The 26,876-nt window shown below is 44.3% G+C and overlaps 1 protein-coding gene across 1 annotated transcript in view; it reads left to right on the top strand.

Annotated features, from left to right (window-relative positions):
- epha2b (eph receptor A2 b) overlaps positions 1 to 22,928 on the top strand; it is a 30,401-nt gene extending 7,473 nt beyond the window's left edge. The window contains exons 4-17 of the mRNA XM_080444404.1: positions 10,183 to 10,338; positions 11,001 to 11,354; positions 12,132 to 12,265; positions 13,337 to 13,490; positions 13,614 to 13,713; positions 14,426 to 14,481; positions 14,590 to 14,715; positions 15,378 to 15,563; positions 15,796 to 15,857; positions 16,262 to 16,471; positions 17,145 to 17,294; positions 17,895 to 18,088; positions 18,509 to 18,664; positions 20,154 to 22,928. Coding sequence (XP_080300530.1) covers positions 10,183 to 10,338; positions 11,001 to 11,354; positions 12,132 to 12,265; positions 13,337 to 13,490; positions 13,614 to 13,713; positions 14,426 to 14,481; positions 14,590 to 14,715; positions 15,378 to 15,563; positions 15,796 to 15,857; positions 16,262 to 16,471; positions 17,145 to 17,294; positions 17,895 to 18,088; positions 18,509 to 18,664; positions 20,154 to 20,262 — 2,147 coding nt within the window. The 3' untranslated portion in view covers positions 20,263 to 22,928. The remainder of the gene's footprint in view (positions 1 to 10,182; positions 10,339 to 11,000; positions 11,355 to 12,131; positions 12,266 to 13,336; positions 13,491 to 13,613; positions 13,714 to 14,425; positions 14,482 to 14,589; positions 14,716 to 15,377; positions 15,564 to 15,795; positions 15,858 to 16,261; positions 16,472 to 17,144; positions 17,295 to 17,894; positions 18,089 to 18,508; positions 18,665 to 20,153) is intronic.
- The last annotated feature ends 3,948 nt before the right edge of the window (positions 22,929 to 26,876 follow it).

Raw genomic sequence — 26,876 nt, 5'->3', positions numbered from 1 at the left:
GTTTCCAAATGGCCTTGTTTACAAATGGAGCCCAGAAGCAAAATGTGTGGACTTGCCAAGAGTGGTTTCTGTGTGTGTGTGTGTGTGTGTGTGTGTGTGTGTGTGTGTGTGTGTGTGTGTGTGTGTGTGTGTGTGTGTGTGTGTGTGTGTGTGTGTGTGTGTGTGTGTGTGTGTGTGTGTGTGTGTGTGTGTGCGTGCGCGTGTTGGGAAGTAGCGTCTTGGTGGAACCGTCGAATGAGTTCCGCTGAAGTTATATACTCGAACTGGGGACAGTTTCTCTGTTTTTCACTCTGTTTCTGTCTGGCTCCATGCATCTTCCTGTTTCTGTCTGTCTCTCTACCCCTCTATTTCTGTTTGTCTCTATCCCTCTGTTTGTGTCTGTCTCCATGCCTCTGTTTCTGTCTGTTTCTCTCTCTGTTTCTGTCTGTCTCTATCCCTCTGTTTCTGCCTCTCGCTCTGTTTCTGTCTGTCTCTATCCCTCTTGTTTCTGTCTGTCTCTATCCCTCTTGTTTCTGTCTGTCTCTATCCCACTGTTTCTCTCTGTCTGTCTCTCTCTCTGTTTCTGTCTCTCTCTCCCTCTGTTTCTGTCTGTCTATCCCTCTTTTTCTGTCTGTCTCTATCCCTCTGTTTCTGTCTCTCTTTCTCTGTGTATTTGTGTGTCTCTATCATTTCCAAGCTGATGTAACATAAACAGTTGGTGACTAAGTTGTAGTTGTGTGACTGCGCACTGTGGTGAGTGACTCGTATGGGTAGTAATTGACTTGGGTGTGTGTGTGCTTTTTAAGTAAAGTAACTACTGGTTCTGCATGCATTTTTGCCTTCGTGCAGTCACAGTTTGCCGGTTCCACTTTTCTCTGCCTCAAGTCTTCCCTCTCTCCTCTGTGTGCTCTGTCCTCCTGAGTTCTCACTCTCCTTTCTCGTTTGATTATTTTCAGTCCGATTCCACATTCCCATTGTCTCCCAGTGTTCATGTGGTTGTAACGAACAGGCCTCCGCTATTGCACAAGCTCTCGTCGTTGCAACAAACTGACAAACATTTTTCTTGCGCTTTGTTGATACTTGATGGATAATGGAGCTAGTATTATTATTACTGGCTCCCGCCCGGGTCTCGAAGGTGACACCGATCAAGTTTAAACATCCCGTTTCACACGGCCCTGATGGGGCTATTTAGATTTTGTACTGTTATGCAATCTGCTGTCCACCAGTAAATAAATACGTTTACTTGCACCACGACTGACTCCGAAAGATAAATAGAGGCTAAATTTGAACTGCACCCCCCAATCTGTGAATCATAGTTTTTAGCAAGGGAGGCACAGACGTGCATGTTCGCATATTGGCCAAGACACATAAACATGTAGTGAAGATAAAATGTAAACTTTATCTGCCTTTTCCCCCCTCCTTTTTCTTTTTTTTCCTTTTTCGTTGCTGTTCTGAATGTGTCTTGTGGGAGCTGTGTTTTATGATAAGGTTTCGAACCGCGTACGTGCTAGAAAGAGAAGATTCCTCGTAGACTGTATAGCTTGAGGAAGTGAGGAAACAAGTGAACAAGTGTTGTTTAATGGTCCTTTGGTTTTAACCGTGTAATGGGGAGATATATTTGTCCCTGGAGCCAGCTTGTTGATCATCCAGAACCTCTTTTCAAGGCCAAGGTCTTGTGGGATTCCCCATGATGGGGAGTGTACGGAGATGTGAACGTAGGATCCCACTTACAGATCTCAAGGATTTGACACAGTTGACTTAAAGTGTAGAAAAGAAAAGAGCCTCATTCATGGCGAGTCCTCTCACATAATGAAACCGTCTCCTTCCCTATGTTCACATTTTATGCTCTGTCGAATTCCCCTCGGCCTTCGTTCCCAGCAGTCGGTCAGGGAAAAAAAGAAGGACGGTTACTCCACAGCATATCTTTGACAGTGTAGAGACGTATGGCAGTATCGCGCAGCGAAAATAGCCAATCTACAAGCTCATCAGCTATTTTCAAAAAGAGTTTGGACTAGAACTTTGACAGTGTTGTCCCTCATTTAAATGCACAGGCTGTATATAACCCTGTCTTTTCCCTCTCCTGCTCTTGGGCGGAACGGGAGGGTTTGGAGAAAGACACCGTGATTACTTTGAATTAGCAGGACTCTCAGATCTCATGCCAAGTTAATGTCGGCCTCTCGGGCTGAACATCAGGGAGTTGGTTAGATAATGGGTGGGGGGCTGCGACTCTGAAGATGCTTTCAAGCAGTCATGCAGTGTCTTGCCGGGCCACGTTTGCAGCGAGCAGAGGCCCACTGATTACCCTTAAATCACAAAGAAGATGACACGGAAATGTAGTCGGGTTTCTTTAATGTGGATCAGAAGATAGTTACTGTTGCGGTTTAACAACGCTTGCTCACCGTGACGACTGACACTTGATTTCTCTTTGAATGTATATCAGGCACTCAGCATGAAACATTTGATATCAGATACGTGTCTCTTGGATACTCTGTTTTCTTTTTTTACCCGTATTATTCAAATTCATGCTTTTGTTTTTATTGATTGGGTTGCAGTGGAAAGTGATGACAAAGATGTTGGTGGTTGTTGTGCGGCAACAAAAGATGGGTTGAAATGTTTCTTTGATGTCTTTGTTACCCCGCGCATGGTAACATTAAGATGCCCATTGGATTCATTACCTAAAGACTTTGTTTTGAGTTTAACCACATGAATCCTAGCATCCCTATTCTGGGCATGTCATAATAGGCGCACCTTCAGCGAAAATAGGCAAACGTTTTGGGAAAATAGCAAATCTACAAGCTCACAACATGTCGACGTTGTATCATGAAGTACAATATATACGAAAGTTTAATATTCAAAATATATGTTTCCTTATATAGCCTATCAACGAATCGACACAAAACGTTTTGAATAGATTCGTCATAATCAACTGAATCGATTAGTCTGATTAACCACTTAACCCTGTAGTATACAGTATACTTCATTGTACACTGGTGGCGTACAAACATTCTACGAGCTTGTATTCTGCTTGTATTCTATTTTCTTTTAATTTTTTCATAATCGTTCATTAATCGTAATCGAGGCAATGTTAAAAATAATCATGATATTGATTTTAAGTCGAGGGTTTTAGTCGTTAATGTTGTAAGAAGTCTAATGTATGTTGTTTGCCTTCCCTTTTTTCTGATGAATACACAGGATTGGGTGACAAGGCGAACTGATCATTAATGTTCGGTTTGCTCTGTCACAAAGTTACACACTAGTTCGGTAAAACTCACAATTGTGTTTGTCACATTGAATATGTGAATAACCAGCTGCACTATAATTTTCTGCTCACTGTTCACTTTTGTGAATTAATTCTGAACTGCTTTTAAGACTGTGTGTGTGTGTGTGTGTGTGTGTGTGTGTGTGTGTGTGTGTGTGTGTGTGTGTGTGTGTGTGTGTGTGTGTGTGTGTGTGTGTGTGTGTGTGTGTGTGTGTGTGTGTGTGTGTGCTGGGAAGGGGGGGATATATTTCCCCTCTGTGACATTCCTGGGCCTGGAAGCCAACAGGAGGGGGGGGGGAGGATTGGGGGTCCATCGTGTCCACCACGATGTGGAGAGTATTGTATTGTATTGTGCTGGCGGAGTGTGAGGTCAGCACTTTCCTTCCCCACGTCAGTCAGTCACCACCGCCATCCCGAGCTCCACCACCAGCAACAGGACGGGACCGGAGCGGAAACCGGAGGTCACCTAATCCCACTGTGACTCCCCGACCCGTCGGCTCAGGGCTTTTCATTGTCGGCCCGGCGCTCGGCAGCCTCATTGAAACCGCTTTGATTTCTTTTTGTCCTGCTCGAGAAGAAATGTTGTTTATTGGTGCATTTGGTCGCGTTTTGCGTGTGTTTGTTGGTTGAGGTGTTGGAGGGGAGGGGGGTTAGGCAAACCAGGAAGCTGACAGAAGTCATCAGAATCCAAATGGTTGAGGAACTGGGTTGTTGTCTTTGTCACCTGGCTGTCTGGATTGGACCTGCCAGCACCATGCCAGTCAGACCAAAGACAGATGTGGCTTGGTAACCATGACTGAGGTCAAAGTGCACAGAGGAGTCTCATTGGAACCCGTTCCAGACGCCTGTTTCATGTCAGGCAATTTATTAACTGCTTTCAATCTGGCGTCCCTATTTTGGGCATGTCATGGGTGAAAATTGTCAAAAGAAAATGTGAAAAACAACAACAACAAAAAACAACACACTCACTCCTTTGTCTCCTCACCGTGAGCACGAGGAGACAGAGGGGTGTGAAAGAGAAAAGGGGATTAGGTGCATTTATTGTGTTTGTTAACAGCCCCGAGATGAAAGCGCTGGGTGCAATTGTGAAACAGATGTAATGCCCTTACAGCTGCTCCATCGGTCAGCTAATCCTTTTGACTAATGTGCCCCCCCTCCATCGGCCCTTACACCTTTTAACTACCTCGACCGTCCTCCCCTCCTCTCTCATACCTTGGTGACCCCTGGGCTCGCGTTACATGCTACACCTCCCCCATGAGAGACCTTCATTGTTCCACCAATCCCCCCTCCCCTCCACCGCTACCTAACATGCTAATGACACGTTGTCATCCAGCATACAAACAAAGTGACATGACGTATTGCTCCTCGGACCTCGGCTCAGGAATGAAAATAGGGGGGTGTGGGGACAGGTTAGGCCAAGTTTTAGACCCATTCATTATGCATGTGCATGTCGTAGCTGAAAATAGCAGCTCTACTTGACGAAATTAGCAGATCTACAAAGCGCAGATGCGGCGCGCTGTGAGCTTGTAGATCTGCTATTTTCAGTGTGGGACACTGGCGCACAACTAAGTATAACTCAGACATTAGACCCCATTCATTATGCATGTGTATTTAGAAATCGCTCGTGACATGGCAACAACTAATTTCCCTGCACATTATAGAGGAGAGACTCTTCTGGGAGTTGTCCTCGATACAGATCAAGACGGATGGCATTTTTTTTCTTTTCCTTGCGTATTTATTTTCCTTGGGGTTTTATTTTTCCACCGGCGACCGTACTTCTGAATTTAACCTCCACCCCCGTGAAACATGCCACCGGCCTGGCTGCAGTCGCTCTCTCCTCTCCTCTCCGCCTCCCCCACCTTCTCTCCTTCCTTCACTCCCTTGCTGCTTGCGTCTGTTTGTTTTAGTTGGCCATCGACTCCCTGTAAGCCGTGGACAGTTTAACTCACAACTGCCCCGAGGCAGACCTGACCTTTTGGCTCTTAAGAGCCAAGAGCCTGAGTTGACTGTGTTTTCTGTGCCCCCCCCCCCATCGCCCCCCCAACCCCTTCTCGTCATGCCCACCTCCCCTGCCTTCACCATGTACTCCCCCGACCCCCAAACCACCACTTAGTTGTGGAGCCCTGGTGGCAGATTTCTGTTGTGGAGCCAGCCACCATATTACCCATTCATCCATCCATCCGACCATGCATTCATCAATGTCTCACATCTCATCCATCTTAACTGGCCGCTGACAAACCAGGGGGCCCCACTGCACGGCTCCCACTCCAAAGCCTCTCTCTCGAGGGGGGGGGGGGGGGGGTAAAATGTAGCCGGTCCCCTGCGCTCGCTCACAATAAACAAACGTCAAGTCTCTCAGGGCACATGGTAGGGGGGGGGGCTCTCAAATGACAAACAGTGCCTCGATCTCTGGGGACACTGCAGCGAGAGGGAACAGAAAGGGGATATTTTCTTTTTTAAGGAGACGTTGAGAGACGTTTGTTTATGAGAGACGGATAAGGTTCTCCTAAAGAGCCCCCGTGCTCTTTGCCCTCCGCCTCGCTTTTGCCCGGTCACCAGACGTTTCAGAACACTTTTTGGTTCTTCTCGTACATTGGTTCCCTTTTATTTCAAGATCCCCCATAACTCTGAGAGTGTACATATGAAACATACCTGGTCTATTTGGAACCCCCTCAAGGAACCCTGAGGACCACACTTTGAGAAACACGGTTCTGGTATTCTGTCTGGGTGGGGGGGGGGGGGTTCCCGCAGTATCTTGTGTCTCTCGATCACTCTCTCCTGTACCTCGCAATGCTTTGATTGGCTGCTGTAGGAAGGAAGCGCCGCGTCAGCCTCACACTTCCTGCTTCCTGTTGTGTCCAGCAACAATCCAGAGACAAAGCCCCCAACACACACATACACACACACACACACACACACACACACACACACACACACACACACACACACACACACACACACACACACACACACACACACACACACACACACACACACACACACACACACACTCACCGATTCTGTGGAACCAGGAACATTCCTTTTTTACCGGAAATTCACTCTGCCCTGGCATTGTCGAGGAATCCCCTCAGTACCCACTACCCACAGCCACTGCTTACTTTTGCTTGATTAAGTTCAATTTGCTGTCAGTCTGACTCATTATGTGCAAGGAAAGACATAACTCATCCCCCTGTTTTTAAGAAAGGAGAGTGAAATGGGCTGAGACAGAGAGCTGTTGGGTGGTGTCCACCCTGGAATGCATTCTTGATTATAGAGACGGCTCACAGTGTAAGAAAGCCATCGTCCCCACAGCCGTGCCCGTGACCACGGCGCGTTGCAGCCTACCGTGTTGCCGGCCATGTAACACACACACACACACACACACACACACACACACACACACGAACGCGCACGCACACGCACACACAAACAAACACACACACACACACACACACACACACACACACACACACACACACACACACACACACACGCGCACACACACACACACACACACACACACACACACACACACACACACACACGCACACGCACACGCACACACACGCACACGCACACACACACACACACACACACACACACACACACACACACACACACACACACACACACACAGAGCCTGAGGCTAGACTTCCCTTATTCAGTTGCCATGTGGCATCTAGGCTATTCCGATTCGTAACAAGTGTGTGTGCATGCGTTTCTTTTTTCTTCTCCTTTCTTCCTTGCTTGGCAGTTGAATGGCACTGCATTCTCCTTGTCTGCTGGGCGGCAGTGAATAGCGATGTTAATGGGTTAGCTGGGAGTTTTTTTTTCTCTTCTTTTTTGCGAGGGAAGGGAGGGGACAGAAGAATTCGGGGATTACGATGAGGAGGAGAGGTAGGGGAGTTGGGGATGTGAATCAGGGTTCAGGGCGGCAGCTGTTACCCCTACTCAATGGCACAATTCCGCCTCTCTCTCTCTTTCTCTCTCTCTCTCTCTCTCTCTCTCTCTCTCTCTCTCTTTTCTCTCTCCTCCGTTTTCCTCAAGTCCCCCAGCAGGACAGAGTAACCCTCTCTCCGTGTTCCTGTCTCTTTCTTTCTTTGACCTTCTGTTTCTCCATCCCTCCATTTTCCGCCTCAGCCATCCTCTGCGTAAAGTCTGTGTTAATGAGTCGCTGTGGCCATTGGTCAAACAGCTGCCGATGAAGAAAGAGAGGAGGAGAGGTCGTCTTGAAAGGGCGAACGAGCAACATGTGAGGCCGTCGGATAAAAGGTCACACTCCGCTCTGGTGCGCTGTCATCAACTTCAGATAATCCTCACCTATCCCTTAACAACAGTCGGCTCCACTGAGATGCGGAGATGGTTGAAGTGAAACTCGGAGTCAATTGAGTAAATCCCCTGGATATGCTGGCCGGGGAGCTGTTGGCTCTCCGAAATGCGTGTCGTCACTTGTGGCTTCTAAGTGAACTTCGCTCAAACCCGACCACAATGAAAGCCGGGTGCAGATCAATGGAATACTGCCCTGAGAATATGATCTAGCCCTCGTCCTTGGGTTTCTGCTTGTAACTTGCCTCTCATGGATGCCAACAGTGAAACTGCCTGCCTGTCTGTCACTTACTTGACACGTTTCACCTCTTCACTCAGGTCACTGCGGGCTAAACTTCAAACTCTCTCTAGCCATCTGTCACCTCTCGCTCTTTCCCCTTTGAATGCTTTCTGTTTCTGTCTCTAAGCTCGATGGTTGTTTTCAAACATCGTGTCACTGGCCCCTAAATTGACTTTCTGTAAGGTCCTGGTCCTGGACCCCCATTTCAAACGATTCTGTACGGATATCAAAATATGTGGTTTAAAATGTTCTTGAAATTGTCATTTTCAAAAATACTTCCAAGATTAAACTCATGTCTCAGACAGTTGGATACAAAATAAAATACCCCAGCCTGCCATAATCACATGTAGATTTTCAAGTTAATATAAACCACATGTGTCATTCATTGACTAAAGCGTTTAATTGTGGATTTGCTGGTTTCTAGCTTAGTGGTGATATTGAAACATATATTTTTTTGTTTTGTATTGAAAGAGAGTTAAGTATAGTGAAATTAAACTACTCCATTTGGCTGAGGACCCCCCGAAAGTACCCTCGGGGGCTCCCAGACCCTACTTTGAAAACTGAAAACTTGAAAAAGCCGCTGTCATGGCTGTTGCAATTTTCACTTGGTTCTCAGTATCTATTGCTCTCTTACACTCGGTTATGTAAATATATATGCCTCATCATCTCTCTCACAAACACACTCGCACGCACGCACGCACGCGCGCATGCACACACACGCGCGCACACACACACACACACACACACACACACACACACACACACACACACACACACACACACACACACACACACACAAACACACACCCTTGCAACATTGTATTCTTTGTTCTTTCAAACTAGTTGACTGTAATTTGAATAGTCAACATCATTCAAATGGACTTGGATGGAATGGAAAGCAAAGCCATTAATCTTAAATGTGCATGTGCTTCTTCTTGTGTGTGTGTGTGTGTGTGTGTGTGTGTGTGTGTGTGTGTGTGTGTGTGTGTGTGTGTGTGTGTGAGTGTGTGTGTGTGTGTGTGTGTGTGTGTGTGTGTGTGTGTGTGTGTGTGTGTGTGTGTGTGTGTGTGTGCGTGCGTGCGTGCGTGCGCGCGCGTGCGTGCGTGCGCGTGCGTGCGCGCGCGTGCGTGCGCGTGCGTGCGCGCGCGTGTGTGTGTTCTGAAATTGAGGAATGAGGGGTGGGATACAAGAACAGGTGACAGGGAGATCACATAATCCATCTTCTGATATCAAATTTACCCACCCATAGGTCTGTGTGTTTGCGTGTGTGTGCACATTCGTGTGTTTGTGTGCGTGTGTGTGTGCGGGTGGGTGGGTGGGTGTGTCAGTGTGTGAGCGTGTGAGTGAGTGAGTGAGTGATTGAGTGAGTGAGTGAGTGAGTGAGTGAGTGAGTGAGTGAGTGAGTGAGTGAGTGAGTGAGAGATCAAGTGCATTGTGCTTTGCATACATGTGGGTGTATTTTGTGCATACATATGCACGTGGCTATGTAGTCTGTACATGCTTGTGCGTGTGTGTGTGTGTTCATGTGAAAGGGGATAGCTGTATGTGTGTGGACATGACTGTACCAGTTAAAGGGAGGTCGGTCTTCTCATTTTCTCTCTCCTTTTTGGCACGCTCGCCGAGAGATTTCACACCGTATTAAGTTCATATTTCAACACCGCCACGCACAGCTGGATGCTGTACCTGCTTCCCTTTATTCGGAGCTGGACGTGTGAAATTAGTTGTCATCTTATCTAAGCGATATGGTTTCAGCAGCCCAGCACGGGGGTCTTTGAGGCAGAAGATATTTAAAAAAGAGGCCACTGAAGTGAGACGGAGTGGACACAGAGACCATGGGCAAGCTCGCTCATTTCTCGCTTTGTTAATTTCTGATGTTGTCTTTTGTGTCCCAGCATCGATGACTGACTTACTGTCCTGGAATGTGGAATGACTCGTTGTGTTTGTTGAGAGAGAGAGAGAGACCAAGAGAGAGAGAGAGAGTAAGAGAGAGAGTGGGGGATGGTTTCAAAACTAGATTGAACACTGAGCAGATCCTTAGATTGATGCACAGTAAATGTGTGTGTCAATTTAACTCAGTGACCTGTACCGTACGGGTCAATTTGTTCACTGTATTAATCACTAGAGTCAACACTGCGTAGAGCCCTGCCCCTGTTTTCCCTCCCGCGTCTCAGCTCTGACCTTTGACCCTGACCCAAAATGGTAGCTTGCCTTGTCGCAGGCAAGTTGAAAAGTTCACGTTACACATTACGAGATGGACACAAACACGCTCGAGCTGCGTGAGAACGGATCATGTGCCTCATTATAAATTCCATTGTTGTTCTCTGATGTGTTTGTACAGAATGCCAGGCTGGCTTCTTCAAGGCCTCTGCGTCCAGTGAGACGTGTGTGTCGTGTCCCGCCAACACCCGGCTACTGGGCTCCGGGGCGCTGCTCTGCCCCTGCATGGACGGCTTCTATCGCGCCCCTGACGACCCACCCACCGGGCCCTGCTCAGGTGAGGGAACATTAACCATTTAAACCCTCTTGTGTGTTAGAGAACTGGACTTGAGTTACACAACTGGGGCCAGTTGCACCCACCTCACACTAAAGTTCAAACTTAGCCTAGTTATAGCTTAAACACATTCAATCCGGGAAAGTATCTCTGTCATTTTTAGATTTCTTTGGCTATTCAAAAATAGCAGATATACAAGCTCATAGCGCGGCACCGAGTGCCGCGCTATGAGCTTGTAGATCTGCTATTTTTTTGAAGAATCGTGAAAATGAATGCAAATCTTTGAATATATATTAAAAAAATATATATTTAAAGCTTTGCACACATTTTCACATAAAAAACAAAAAAAAAGTATCTTAGTAGCTTTTTTTATAAATGGCTTTTAAAAAAGTAGCTTAAAAGCCATTTAAGCTATAACTAGGCTAAGTTTGAACTTAGTGTGAGGTGGTGCAACTGGCCCATGTACTCTGCCCGCTTACTTCTGTCTACACCAGATCTCTTTGCCAAAAATAGCTGATCTACGCGTTGCGTCACGTTGTGAGCTTGTAGATGTAGATAGGCTATTTTTGGTAAACGTCCCCCAGAATAGGCATGCTGGGGGTTCAAGTGGTTGAAGCATAAATCAGTGAATAAAACTCCCTTCCTCCCCTGTGTGCCTTCCACAGGCCCTCCCTCCGCCCCTCTGGACCTGATGGCCACCACTGGCTTGTCCGGCAAGCTCCTCCTCTCCTGGAGCCCACCCGAGGACACGGGGGGCCGCGGCGACATCACCTACAGCGTCGAGTGCCGCCGGTGCGAGGGCTCGGCGTGCCAGCCGTGCGGCGAGAAGATCCGCTATGAGCCGGGCAGCACGGGCCTGACCGATGCCAGGGTTTCGGTGGGCGAGCTGGATGCCCACCTCAACTACACCTTCACCGTGGAGGCTCACAGCGGGGTGTCGCAGTTTGCCAGCCAGGAAACGGCACGGGTGGACAGGCCACCGTCCACCAGTGCCCTGACGGCCACTTTGCAACACACAGGTGAGCAAGGCAGTGAAATCACACTGTTAAAATGTGATCACCCTAGGGTGATTTTGTAGTTTGTTTTCCTGTACAGGTTAAAAACATGGCAGGCAGACCTTACAGTACACTGTAATGGAAGCAACTCAGCTGCAGCTAAAACAGTTAATATGTGTGATAGATTTAGGTGTGCCAATGTGCTTGACAATACTGTTGACTACTGTCAGTGCTTGCACATTGGCACACCTTAATCTAACACACCCATTATAAATTTTATTAGCTGCAGCTGCATTGCGTACATAATGTTCTACAGGGCAGGGTTTCTCAAAGTGGGTGCTGCGGCACCCCAGGGTGCTGCAGCAACCACATTTACCCATATTACTTTATGCAAATAATTATTTTATTTTTTAAAATAATTATTTTATTATCAGTTTAAATGTCAACTACAAAGTGAATTTAAATCACTTATAACGGAAACGGATATTACCTCAGGATTTCAACAAAAAATATGTTTACAGTTCTGCTAAATGTCTGTACTGTAATGTCTTTTTTGCAGTTACAGGGAATGTTACAATAGGGAAAGAGAGAATAGAGAAGACATGAACACAGAGTCAAATAACAGGAGGGAACAGTCAAACCAAATATTCAAACTCGGTATTGGAAAAAGATGGTCTTGGTCGATTTCAGATTTTGCCACTGAAAGATACAGCTTTGCTTCTCAGTTGGAGTTATTTGTTTTGTTTGTAAAGTATGCTTAAGAATGGACTTACATCATTGCCTCCCCTTTCCCTCCCTCAGACCCCCCCAAGGTGACCTCCATGCGTCTAGATGAGCGGACCCCCACTAGCCTGTCCCTGTCCTGGGCCGTGTCCCCCCGTCCACGGGCGACCCAGCCCCGGCCCACGCGCTACGAACTCACCTACCGCAAGAAGGTACCAAACTCCTAATGCTCTCCCTGTTCATAGACATCCACAGTAACTTCAAATAACATTTCTCTTAAGCCAAAAGATAGCACCTCTACAAGCTACAAGCTAATGAGCTGTATTTTTCTTTCTTCTTCTTTAAAATGTGTAGAAATGTTTTACATTTTTACTTTCACAGATGACTTGCCCAAAACAGGGATGCCAGGTTGAAAGTGTTTAACAAGTTGCAGTTTTTCACTCAAGTGTATAAGCGAGCAAAAACGCTTTGGAAAATGATCATATGAAGGGGGCCAAGTCCTTTCAGATGTGCTTGAATGTGGCTATTTTCCTAGAGATGTTTTACAGGACATGCATATCATAATGGTTTATATGCCTTTACTTACTGTTTAAACCCAAGCTTGTAATGTTTAACTTATAATTTCCATGCAATGCATAGACAAAATCCTACTGGATTTCTTGTAAAAACTTGCTGCATGAGAAAACAAGGGAGCATGTAGTGAAATTTGAGACGTATGTGTATGAAGCTACAGGGGACCATAATAAACAAAACGTTTACAAAGGCACATTGATGAATACATTTATCACAGATAGATCTATCGTGTCAAAGATTACACCACAGTGCAAACAATTTAATAATAATATACTCAGCGCATAAGCAAACATAATAAACTTTGTGACAGCATATTATATACTGTAAACACCATCCTGTTTAATCACTTGATCCCTAGCGTCCCTATTCTGGGGGCAAACATAGGCAAAAATAGATTTCCAAGCTCACAACGGATCAGATTTAGTATACGCACAGAGCATAAACAGTCGGGGCCCTAGTGTAGAGACATGGGGAACTCCAGTCAACTAAGTATAGGGTTTAAGAGAATGAAATCCCTATAGGAAAAAATACAGAATATATACACACAAAGGATACATATGTACAAAGCTCCATAGTACCCTTGAAAGGGATATACAGAACTTATCAGAGCTTGAAATATATAGAGAAAAGTAAAATATAATCTAACATATAAACGTCTTCATCCTTACGAAGCTCTGTTTCTCACTGTTCCTCCATCGTCTGTTCCACAGGACGACAACCTGGACGTGACCACTTACACGGTGCTGATCCTGGAGAAGAGCTCGGTGCAGATCAGTGAGCTGGCCCCGGGCACTGCGTACCTGTTCAAGGTAGCACTTCCCAGCGGCTCGAGCATGGAGGACGAGTTTGAGACCCTACCAGAAGGTATTGGGGGGGACGAGGAATTTAAACAGCTTTGACCCTGTTGCCAAAAGACCTGAAACCATGTCCTTCTGTGTGTTTTCGTACGTAAATGTTTATAACAACGAAATCCCTCATGTGTTCCAGCGCCTCTGGCTCAGAGCAACACCGCGGTCATCTTCGGGGCAGCGGTTGGCGGAGGGGCGATGCTGTTTATCGTGGTCGTGGTCCTGCTCATACGCAAGCGGTGAGCGGCGCTCCCCCTCACTCGTTCTTTCTCCTCTTAAACAGTTTGAACACTTCGCTCCTTCAGCAGCTTCCTTTCCCATTCTTCCCCTCTTCCTTTGTGGGGCCTCCAAATGGCCCCTGTATTCACTCTCTCTTCACCTCTCTCTTTTCTCTCTTCCTTTAGCCAACTCTCACTCTCTCTTTATCTGGATCTGTGTCCCAGCACTTGCTGGGGAAGAATTGGTGTTGAATGGGTCTTGTCATTGCTCAATGGGCATATTGGAGGGAGTGTTGGGGCCTTTGAAAGGAAATGGGCCCAGAGTGGCACATTGTTGGTGATAAGAGGCGCTTGGCTCTTTCTGTACCAGACCGTAGCCACTTTGTAAAGGTGACCCTGACCTATACTGTAGCAGTGTGTAGCTGTCTGTCCACCTTGCTGCCTGCCTGCCTGCCTGTCTGTCTGTCTTTCCGTCTTTAAATCGGTTTGGCAAACAGAGTCTGACGACAGCTTTTATCAAAGCACCGCGTCTATCTGAATGGGGGTGGCGCACCGATGTCTGGTTTCTTTGAAAGTACAAAGTCTCAAAGCTTCTTGAAAAATCATGACAATGGCTGCTATGCAATGGCTGCAATTAGGATTGAATCAAGGCAAATGAAGCAAAGGATGTTGGGACAGAAGTACCGCTGCTGAAATTAGATAATAATTTGCCGATGATTTATTTTTTGTTTAGGAAAAGAAACTCGCATACCAGACAAGGACCAGAGGACACCTACTTTTCCAGCTCAGGTATAGACAGAAGAAAAACACTCCCTCTTATAATCTTTTTTCTTTTCTATTTGTCCAGCTTATATTCACCTTCTTTCATTAAAATCTGTCTATACTTGTGTCTCCCAGAGCAATTGAAGCCTCTGAAGACCTATGTGGATCCACACACTTATGAGGACCCCAACATTGCTGTCCTTAAGTTTGCCAGTGAGATCCACCCCAGCCACATAACCAAACAGAAAGTCATTGGAGCTGGTGAGTGAGAACGCTGTTGAAACAATGTGCTTTGGGGCTTAACTCCAAGATGTTGAAAGATTTTTCCAATCCCTAAAGTCACTGTTTATATTGCGTCTTTTTCTTCATACATCTTAGCAGTTTGACTGACAGTGGTTACTTGAGCGAGATTAACATCTTTGCGGCTGAGTTCTCATTCGACATGTTTGAACATATTTCCGTGTGGCAACCCTTTTTTGGCTGCAATGTCCATATGTTTTGGCAGACACAAAACAGGCAAATCAATGCGCTTCATTAACAAACGAGAGAAATTGTTGCAGAATTTCCCTGAGCATGTCAGAGCACCTGGCTTCTTGCTAAATTAGAAAGTTTATTGAAGTGACCACCTTTACCCTTTGAACCAACACCCCTAGATCTGCACACGACCCCACCCCCCCTTCCCATGACCATTGCCCCCCCTCCCCCATGTGACAGCTGATTCCCATGCCCCCACACCACAGGCCCTCCAGCAATCATGCAACACTGGCTCTCAACACCCAGCCAGCACACACCTCTGTGAGAGCGCCTGAGGCAAAACAGCCGATGAGACTTCCCTGTTTACTTTCTCTCTGTTACACTGAGCAGGAAACTGGAGGAGACCTATTAAAGAAATGCTGTGTTTTCTTTAATGTTGTGTCCTGCAGGGGAGTTCGGCGAGGTGTACCGTGGAATTCTGAAGGCGCCGAGCAGGAAGGAAGCTGCCGTGGCCATCAAGACCCTGAAACCTGGCTACTCCGAGAAGCAGAGGCAGGACTTCCTCAGCGAGGCCTCCATCATGGGACAGTTCTCCCACCAGAACATAATTCGTCTGGAGGGGGTTGTCACCAAATGTAAGGACCCTCCACCCACCCAGACAAATCATGAGTGTGAAATTAACGCTGAGAGTGCAACATTTTTTTACCCGTCAGCATTTATTTTACACTCTCATAATAAAACTGACACTCAGGATCTTGCAGTGTACCTTCTACCTAGCTATTATCGGCTCTTGTTGCAGTTGTATAAATGTACGCGATGCCAGCAGAGATGAGCAGTGGGTAAACTTTATTTTTCTTGTGCTTTCAGTCAAACACGCCATGATTGTGACAGAATACATGGAGAATGGAGCACTGGATAAGTACCTCAGGGTAAGATTTGTTGTCATGAAAATTATGATATTTTCGCAGTGACTGCAAGCTGTACCTCTCTGACATACTATATACATCTACATATTTAACTACTTTAATCCTGGCTTCACTGTTTTGGTCTTGTCATTATAGGTGAACATTTTCCAAAATGTCCATTCCATTTTGAAATGCTATTTTTGTGAAAAACTTTATACGTCACTCACAACAGTATAAAATAGGGCAGTGGTTACCAGCTGTATTGTCAATTAATTTTTCCAGTGTTCCATATTTCATCCCAAGCTTAAATAATTCCATTTCCCGGCAGCCTGTGTTTCACGGAACACTCATTAAAGACATTGTGCAACGACCGTATGTAAACAAGGAATTTGCAAAAACATCTGTTTTGTGGTCTTTCATCCAATCAGGACCACGATGGTGAGATTTCTTCCTTCCAGCTGGTGGGCATGATGCGCGGCATTGCCGCGGGCATGAAGTACCTCTCGGACATGAGCTATGTTCACCGTGACCTGGCTGCCCGCAACATCCTGGTCAACAACAACTGTGAGTGCAAGGTCTCCGACTTCGGCCTGTCCCGTGTCCTGGAGGATGACCCCGAGGGGACATACACTACTAGTGTGAGTTGAGGTCATACTTCTCATGACGGAGGATATTCTTTTTTTCTTTTTCTGTTACAACTAATAGTTTTGTTTGCTAGCATGCTGACTCTACGTATGTTTGCCTACACTGTTAAATCCTGACTGCAATCTAGAACTTATTTTAATGAATAAAACATGACGTTAACCAATCTGTATAGTAGAGTATGTTGATACATTATAACTAGCACATCTGCAGTGGTTGGAGGTAGTCTCTTATTGAGAAATGTAGAAAATGGTGTTGGGTTGGAAACCTAGTGGTTGACAAATAATACTGCCCGAAGCTCATAAGCTCAATATCTCCCCTGGCCAAGTGGGGGCTGCCTCGTTGCCTCTTGAGTAGTAGAAATGTAACACTCTTGCCTGAGAGTGGTAGAAATATAACACTCTTGTCTGAGAGTGGTAGAAATGTAACACTCTTGTTGTCTGAGAGTGTAAAGATTTAACTAAATGGACCCAGACCCAGAAGCATCCCTTTGCTCACATTTGTACACTCTCAGACTTAAGTAAACACTGAGGATTTGACTGTGGAAGATCAAGTAAACAGGGATTTATTTTGTGGTAGACACTTGTTAAAGTTGAAATGTGAGAGTAAAGAAACAGAACATCAGAGTTTATCCAAATACTCATTGAGGTTTATCCATACTTTCAACAGGGTGGTAAGATCCCTATCCGCTGGACTGCTCCAGAGGCCATCGCATACAGGAAGTTCACTTCAGCCAGCGACGTGTGGAGCTTTGGCATAGTCATGTGGGAGGTCATGGCCTTCGGAGAGAGGCCTTACTGGGACATGAGTAACCATGAGGTAAGCTTCAGCGCCAACAGTAACTTTGCTATCATAAGCTAATGTTAGCCAATGTGTTAACCAGCTACAAGAAACCTTTTGTGACTTTTGCTAATGTTTACATTTACAAGTTTAATATCCTGTACATTCTGGGAATTCAATATAATATTCAGTGTAACATTATATGCAGTTTATCTAAATACTCTCACAATATTCACTGCTACAGTCAGTTCCAATATATTCTCACATTCTGCCTTTATTCTGTAAATACTCCTCCATGCCTGCCCACCGGGGTGCTCAGACAGGCCCTTATGTAAATATGACTCACTATAATCAGATTTCTTATTCTTTATAAATATTTTACTGTATCAGATTTATTATTTCTGATTTTGCGATAGTTGGGTCAACCAAGAGAGCAACCTACCAAGTTGAAGCTCTTGTACTGTATGTGTGACAGTACTTAGCCAAGAAAACCTGATATCCAATAATGCTATTCTGAAAATCTAAACGCCCTTTGAAAGGCATTTTGTACTTTTGAACACAATGCTCACATTAAGATTGAGCAAACCGATGCATTAGTAGAACTAATCTCAGAGTCTGCCTCATGTCCTGTGATTGCAGGTGATGAAGGCCATCAACGAGGCTTTCAGGCTGCCAGCACCCATGGACTGTCCCTCAGCTGTCTACCAGCTGATGCTGCAGTGCTGGCTCCAGGACCGCTCCAAGAGGCCTCGCTTCCCCGACATTGTCAGCCTGCTAGACAAGCTGCTGCGCAGTCCTGACTCCCTGAAGGCCATCGCAGACTTTGACCCCCGGTAAGATTTGTTTACACGCCAGAGTTTAATTACACGGCAAAGGAGGACACAACTGACAGGCTCGAGCGTACGGTAGAGTCGAGTGCGGGCCTAGCTAATGAGAAAAATCTGCCGCGCTGTCTGTTGGGTTGGGTTTCTGGTGAAGAATTATGTGGTATCGATGCGTTGTCTAAATGTTGTGTGAATGCATGCACAATATTTGTCTTTGTGTGTGAAACGTGTATACGTTAATGCGTATTGTGAGAAGCAGCAGAGGACAAAGGTTGTCATGTTCATATCTTAAACGGTTCTCTCACCCTAACTGCACCAACTGGTTTTTATCACTGGGTTTCCTGCGCAGTAATTACAGCCCTCTCGCCGGCTTTGTTGTGGGAAAGCCTGTTGATGATTATCGCTCTTGATCTGCTTGCTTTCCTCCAGCGTATCCATCCGTTTGCCCAGCACCAGCGGTTCGGACGGCTCCCCCTTCAGGTCGGTCTCGGAGTGGCTGGAGTCCATCAAAATGAACCAGTACAGCGAAAACTTCACCTGTGCCGGGGTCGTCACCATGGACCAGGTTCTGCAGATGAAGAACGAGTAAGTGGCATTGCATTCAGTGTTGTGCAACGTTACATAATTGGATCGTTTATTTGCTCGCTGTCTTATTGGCAGAGACGGGAAAGAAATGGTCTACTGTTGCCAAGCTGCCGTTATCCTATAGCACCAGCGTATTGCATGAGAACGTTGTGACTTCTCTGAAACCTGTGTCTAGAGTACGTATTGTTTTTGTTTTTCCAAAATGTCACTCTTTAACAGCCAGCTGAATAGTTTACGCACAATATAAACTTCGGCCTCAGCTACAACTTGAGAGACGGGTGAGACGGAAAAAATAATGGGAGGGAAAGAGAGAGAGAGAGAGAGAGCGGCCTCATTTGTGGTAGCGTGGCGGTGGCGGCTTGTGGTCTCTCCATTCCCTATTCTTCCTCCCTCCCTTTCTCCATTCTTTCTCTCATCCCTCCCTTCCCTTCACCCACACACTAGCAGCCCTGGGCAGCACTTTTGCTATTGCCATAAACCACTAGTTTTGCCTGTTTGGGGCAATGGCCTTTGTGGCTGCATGCTCCGACATTAAAGGAGTGGAGAGAATAGCCCGTGGAGCGAGAGGAACCGGAGGAGATCAAGCAACCGAAATAGACGAACGAGACTTTAAGCCCCAAAGTCTGCCCTTTTCCCATTTCTTTCCACTTAGGAAAGACTGAAGAGGTGTACCCGAATTGGTCAGCACTCTGCCCAGCTTATCACCGCGCAGTTTGAAACAATTATCATGCCGATTAGATCTCCTCGGATCTGTGGGAGCACCAAGGGGGTCATTTACTTACATGGTCGGAAATTTGGGCAGGAATTGGTTAGTGAAGCACATAATATGAAGTTGTTTTTGGACAGTAACAAGGTCCAAGAGTTTTTCCTAGACACAAAAAAAAAAGAACGTCCCCCTGCGAGGGTTTTACGTAACAAGGTTGGTGTTGGTAGCGATTGGCAGAGATAGGCATACTCTTAAAGCAATCCCCCTTTGAAGTGTTTGTCATATTCTGTGGCGAGATTTCACAGCCGTTTCCATCTCATCTGGTTGCACTCTTGGAAAACCAGCAGCTATTTACGACCCACCCTTCTGTTCACCAGACAAGTGATTCAGGGCAGACAGGGAGAATCCTCGTTAAGTAATTATGGCTCTAATTAAGGCTTTGACTATGGGCTGACTATGGCACGTTTGGAGGCATTTTAAAGGTTTGCATCGCATAGGTGAAACCGCCATTACCACCCTTTGATGGTAAAGAGAAATGAAAAAACCCAGGGAGATTACTAACTTGAATACACTCTCAACTAAGCCAAGTGACTCAGTGATGGAGTCACACATGAATGGAGGTTGGGTATTATGCCGGTAATTCGTCACAATGGTTCAGTTGGTGATCACTTCAAGGAATGAGAGAGAGGAAGGAAGGATGTGCTTGAAAAAATGTGTTGGAACGAGGCCAATGTATGAACCCATCTGCGGCTCCTCTTACACTGTCTCATCTCTCTTTCACAGGGATATCAAGAACATTGGCGTTAGGCTGCCCGGCCATTTGAAAAGAATCGCCTACAGTATCTTGGGGTTGAAAGACCAGACCAGCACGCTGAGTGTGTTCGCAGTGTGATCCCGAAACAAAAACAAAGGGAATTCGAATCGGGCACTGAAGTGGGCAGCCCCTAAAAGACTGAACGTTGAACTCTTAGCTGAGCTGGAGTCGAGCTGCAGGGACGGCATTGGATTGGCTCAAGCAAACAAAACTCTCCAACCCCAGGGGCCAGCCGAAACAGACTGACTTACTGTACATTTTTGTTCCTTCGAGTTTTGTTACGATTGTTCTTTGTTTTGTTTTAGTTTTTTCCATTATTCAAATTGGAATGGAGCGAATATACAGCAATAGATGTAACAAGTAGTAGACAGTGTATATTTTTTGATATATATTTTTTATTATTCATGCCTTCTGTACAGATACAATTCATGCTCAAGCATCTATTTAGATTTTTTACTTTATTTTTTTTTCCTTTTGCATTCCTACTTCGTGGAAAAACAAGAATGGAGCCAGATGTTAAAGTGGCTTGAGCTTTGGTCCTTGCAAGATTACACCCTTGAGGTTGTAGCATCCAGAATGCAAGAAATGATAAGGAAAGCACAGTAAGTCAGATTGTACAGGAGGGGTGGGCTGTCGCCTCGCCTAGGACTGAGGCTGGTGCTGATGTTGTGATGTCATCTCCTTTTGAATGGCACTTTGACCGGAGTGGACTGAGATGAGCTTGAGCTGGCCTGTGGTTAACCACTTTAGCCCTTGCGTCCCAATTTTGGGCATGTCATAATAGGCAGGGGAAAACTTTTTTGTGAAAGATTTCACAGGTTTTATTTAAAACAGCAGATCTACAAGCTTATGCGACAAATTGTGAGCTTGAAAAATTGCTATTTTTTAAATAATATAGAAACTTTTCATGGTGAAGTGGTTAAAGGCAGACATCATGGTGTAATAACCTTGTTGGCTACTGCATTGCCTGCTACTAGCTGTGTTCAGATATTAAGCTATTGTCATATAATTGATGTTATATGAAAAAAATAAAATGAACTAAAACAGCAAGCGAAGACATGCAGTATATGAGGTACTCTTCACGTACAGTTTCTGCACACACGTTTTTGTTTTTTAATTTGGGTAATTTCCCAAAGCGTTGGGATCAAGAACGCCACTTATAATGTAGCACTTGGACCAAGAGTCATTTGGTCTGGAGTCGTGTCAGATGGAGAGCACAATGGGGACTTCAATTTTTTTTCCATAGGAGGAAGCAGAGATGAATGAGGTGGCATTTAAAAAAAAAAGAAGTGTTCCAGAGATTCAGACATGGATTTCGTTTTGAACACATCTACAGGCCAGTTGTGACAAGTCAGTAATGAAGTGTGAGAGTGAATTTGGACTAAAAGGGCATCATGACATTCATGATGAAACTATTATGGTTACAATGATTTCATACCCATTTATATTTTAGTATGGTTTGCTATTTCAATGTTTAATTCTCCCCCCCCCCTTACTAGCAGAGCATAGATGAATATTCTATTCTCTAAATTGGTCTACATTGTTATGGGATGTCATGAAACTATCTGTTTTCACATTTAAGATTGGTGTAAACCTCTGTTTTCTTCCATGCATTACTTTTTAACTACTACATGGCATGCATTACTTTTTAAGCACCCATTTCAGGGGTGGCAGTGGGGAGTTCTGTTTCTGCACTGTAAAATCAGGGGCACTAACTTAAAGTTAAATCACCCTTACGGGTCCATTTGTACACTTTCAGAGTTAAATTACAGTAGCACTCTCGATTTCACTGTTTTATCGAAACAGGTCTCTGGTATTAGTGGGCAGTTTTACAGTAGACAATAGATTCCCCAGTGCTCTTAATTGATGACTGCAAATCGTCACTGTCCGGTGGAAACCTTGTATGTCTAAAACAGTTACTTTTCAGGAAATGATTTAGTCACAAGCTCTTTTTTAATAATTTTCATGGGTTCAATACTTATAAACCCACAGACACACTCAACCACTTTCATTTTCATTTAAAAAAATTGAAAATAGCAAATATAGCAGATCTACAATTTCAGAGGTCAGGTTAGAGGTTATTGATCGACCAGGAGATCCACCAATGAGCTTGTAGATATATATATATAGATATATATTTTTTTGCTACTTTTGTGTGACACTGTAGTATGATACAAGGTTTCTGCCTGACAGCAACGAAATAATTCTGTTACTGTTGTATACCTTCCTTTACTTGAATTTGTGCTGTAATTTGCTTTTGTTCATATCAGTGATTTATTTTTATTGAGTAGTTAGACCCAACTCTGGAAAAGGGATTTGTTTGTGTGTGTTATTACTCTGGGTTATTGGCTGCAATTGCTGTTTACCGTATACCTTTTGTATGATTTGACTATTTACCACGATACCAAACTTCTTTTTTTGTGAAACCTCCCATCACTATGCTTAATTCATCCCAATCATGTCAAAATCCTACTGTTTGCTGTCTTTCTGATCATGTTTGGCTGTTCCTTCGTCAAAAAGCCAATTCCTTCCCTTTGGCCTATTGTTTTATACTGTATTTAATAGTCTATTTATTTTGTACTTTTATTTATTTGTCAAGATACACACTGAGCTTGGAATTTATGATTGAAGGTTCTCTCAGTCATCAATAAAAAAATCCTCCAACATTACCCTTTTGTCCAACAATTAAGATTTCCCACAGTACGTTTGATCACAGTAGTGGAGCAATAAAGCCTGAAAATTGACTTTGGTCTGGCTTGGTTTATGATTGACACACCAGGACAGAGGAATGTGTTGTTATTTTGGCTGGAAGTGGTCTTTTTTAAACAAATAGGATGGGATGTTTAGACTCAAACCTGGATTTCCTTTTATTGCCATTGTTTATTAGGTTTATTCCTATTTTCCATCCTACTTGGAGCAACAAACAAACACACTGGAGAGGAGCTTGGTTACCTGCAGTGAAGTGAGTTTAAAGCAGTTTAGTAGCTGGGCGTGTGTATGCTTGTGCGCGCACACACACACACACACACACACACACACACACACACACACACACACACACACACACACACACACACACACACACACACACACACACACACACACACACACACACACACACACACACACACACACACACACACATTAGTATGACTGTACTTGTGAGGACAAGATTTTAGGATGACAAAATTATGAAAGCCATTTTTTTATCCATTATTTAACCCTAACCCTAAAGCCAAAAATAGGCAATCTACAAGCTCTCAACGCGTCGCACTGTGACACCTGCACGCAACTACTTGTAAATTGGGCATAACTCCAACCCCTAAACCTAAACTCCATGCCTAAATCTAACCCGAACATGAATCGTTTCCTAATTGTAAACCGAACTCTAAATATTTGTTTTACCATAAAACAACCATTTCTATTGTGAGGACAAGGAAAAAGGTCCATCTATTTCTCATATTCTGCAATACTTGCTGGGACATTTGGCCTTCACAAGTACACGCACGCACACATGCTGCGCGTGCGCGCACACACACACACTCACACTCACACACGCACGCAAGTGTGTGCACACACACAGATTTCTCTGTCAACAACTATTGACAGCGTTTGACATTAGAATATATATTCCCCAATCAAATTCCCCCCAGATGTTTATTAAACAGGGATCACATTTCTGATTTCTGTTTCTTGGTTTCTTGTGTCTTGGGAAATGACACAACATTTAACAGCAGTTCCTCTCCCATGAACTTCTGTAGTGAAGAGATGGGTGGGGTCAATGTTAAATGTTGCATTTCACATTAAGTGAAATGTTTGTGTGTTGCGTTTCCCCTCTGATTCTTTCATCTATTTGGAAGTGACGCTCGCATATATGACCCTCTATAGACAGCAGTGTCATTATTCTAGGGTTGCAACTATCAATTATTTTCTAATTCTAGCAATTGCTTTTTAGATAAATCGAATAATTGAAAAGCACATTGGTTTTTATATAATTTAAAAATATCAACGTGAACCACTTAAGTGTTACTTAGACAACGGTGTTGTGCACAAATTGTTAAAATAGCAGATCTACAAACTCACATTTGAGCTTGTAGAATGCCTATTATTTTAACCATTAAAAAAAAAAAACCTATGCTGACATGCCCAAAAGAGTGATCAATTATTCATCAAAAATATTTTTATTGTCAATTATCATTTTCTTTTAAATACTAATGTTATGCAATATGCACACTTACATATACAAATCTACAGTCGGCAAGCAATGAACTCCAGCATGCATGGACCTGCCCAGCGCCTGTGGTTTACCTTGACCAAGCCCTTTGCCTAATCTCTTCTACTTGACCTTGCATTGGCAGGCAAGTGACCCTGGCGCCTTCCATTATAAAAAATTATCAGCTTTACTTGATTGATGCCTGTAACAAATCCTTTAATGCATTCCATAGATAAGAGCAACACACACCAGCTAGGAATGTCAATATTTAGACACTGAATTAATCTGCAGGTCAACAAAGAACTACTGTAGACTACCAAGGAATTACAACAGGTAGACATACCATGAGAATGTGAGATTTGCTAGTATGCCTAAGTACTTATACTTGACTTATTGCTTGTCATGTGTTCAAATGGCCTTGTTCAAGCAAATTAGATGACTAGAAATAGTCCTGGCTTTGTGTGGGGACTGTAAACCAAGAAAAAATCTTCCACCATTGCCTCCAGCCCTTCCATTCATCCGGTATCTCCTTGTGGGTGTGGTGGACTCGGTTATTCCTTTTCTCTTCCGTTCATGAGAGCAAACAACGAGAACATGGGTCCGCCGCACTGTTTATTTGCAGAATGAGTGTCCAATTTTGGATTCACACGAATTCATGTCTGAATGTGTGTGTGAATCAGCTGAAATGTACTATATCACTGTCGTCGACTGTTGTTTTAAATTTTTATTGCCCTTGGTGCGGGGTGGATGGATATGTGAAAGCTTGTTTGTGTCTGTCATCGGGGGACTGTAAATGAGAGGGATAGGGGGCCTTCAGAAAGGCCTGATTTATGCTCCGTCGTATGATGGTGTCGCGTGCCGAGAACAGCAGGTCTACAAACTCGCAACGCATCGCAAATCGCAAATTGCAACCTTGTAGATCTGCTATTATCTGCGCGTGACACCGCCGTACGGCTAAATAGCATAAGGGGAGGGGGGGGTGTAGTAGAGAATGGGAGAGGCAGAGAAAGGCAATGAAAGACAATTTGAGATGGGAGCCATCCCAGGGCTTAACTGCAGGCCACAATAGCATGTGTGGTGATTGTGTTGAAGGCTGTGCGTCCTGAGCCAGTTAAAGCCTCTACCCATGTGGATTCTTGAGCGTGGGGACCGTGGCTTTCGCTTTCATAGCTTGTCCCTCTTCTTGTGGCCCCTTAGATGTCTCTGTTCTTATAGTAAATGTCCATTTAAAACAAGTGGGGGAAAGGAAGCATTTGAAAACGGTACTGGTCATACATGACCTCTCCCTTCCACTGCTATTTTTCTTTTTTCTATTTTTCTTTTTTTTGTTCCCTGTAGGCTATTGCACTGAGTTTCATGTGCGGATTTGAAAACCGGCAACGCTGAGGAATTTACATCCACGCTAATTTTAGCGATGGGTTCCTGACCAGAAAACACATCCTCCAATTTCTGTCTATATTGGTCTTCCTGCAGCTCTCCACTGCTCTTTCTCTCAATAACACTCCAGGGTTTTTGCAGATTATTCTGTTCCAACGTTTCCTCACAGACCCTCAATTTTACAATTTTCACAGAAGAAAAAAATAAATAAAGAATAAATACATTTCCTGATCTAGGACTTCATTACAGGTTGATTAGATCCAGTGGTGGACAAAATATATAAAGTAAATACTCAAGAATTTGTAAGTACATTTCCTTTTTAATATCAATGCTTTGATGTATTGAAATGTAGAACATTTCAAAAAACAAATAATTAAAAAATAGTGAAAATAGCAAAGTTGGTTATCAAGAAGGTAGGATGAGAAAAATGCCATTTTAGGTCTCAGGACAAATATAATTGACACAACAAGTGCAGGTTTTACTATTTTGTGCATAGCTTATTTGAAATTGCATGGGGAGACAGCAAATGTTCTCCAATTCTGGAATGACATACACATCATATTGTGTTTCCATCATATCCCGCCTAAATCTGCAGAACTTTTGACATTGTGGTTACTCAGAATTCTCATGTTGAGCATTGCGTAGGCAGCAAAGACATGTGACAGGTTAACACTTGACCACGTGTGTGCAGTTTGATTGACATCAAACACAGTCCTGTGATGACAGCCGTCCCTGTTTTCTTCATAACCACTGAAAAAAAAGCCAGATTTTACAAAGTCATCTGTCCTGCAGTGGTTTGAGTTTTTGAAAACTAGAGCCAATCAAAATATGGGACATCTCAATATGTGAGACGTGGGACAAGGGATAAAAATGCTGTGCAGGCTACAATGGGACACTTAGTGACCCTAAGCACAAGCTTATACTACAAGTTTTAAAGCTGTAACACGGAAATTATTTTTAATGAATTAAACTTGAAAATTTAGACGTTGAGTAAGACACCCATTGTTTGAGTAGTACTGCCCGAAGGGAATATGTGCTTATACCTCCCTGTAACCATGAATTCATGTTTTGTAAAGTTGGTAAATTTTACGGCTCTTTGTGC

The sequence above is a fragment of the Gymnoscopelus braueri genome (genome assembly GCF_963280865.1).
Source record: "Gymnoscopelus braueri genome assembly, chromosome: 12".
Taxonomy (NCBI): Eukaryota; Metazoa; Chordata; class Actinopteri; order Myctophiformes; family Myctophidae; genus Gymnoscopelus; species Gymnoscopelus braueri.
The sequence above is the reverse complement of the archived record's forward strand: the minus strand, read 5'-3'. Positions and strand labels throughout refer to the sequence as shown.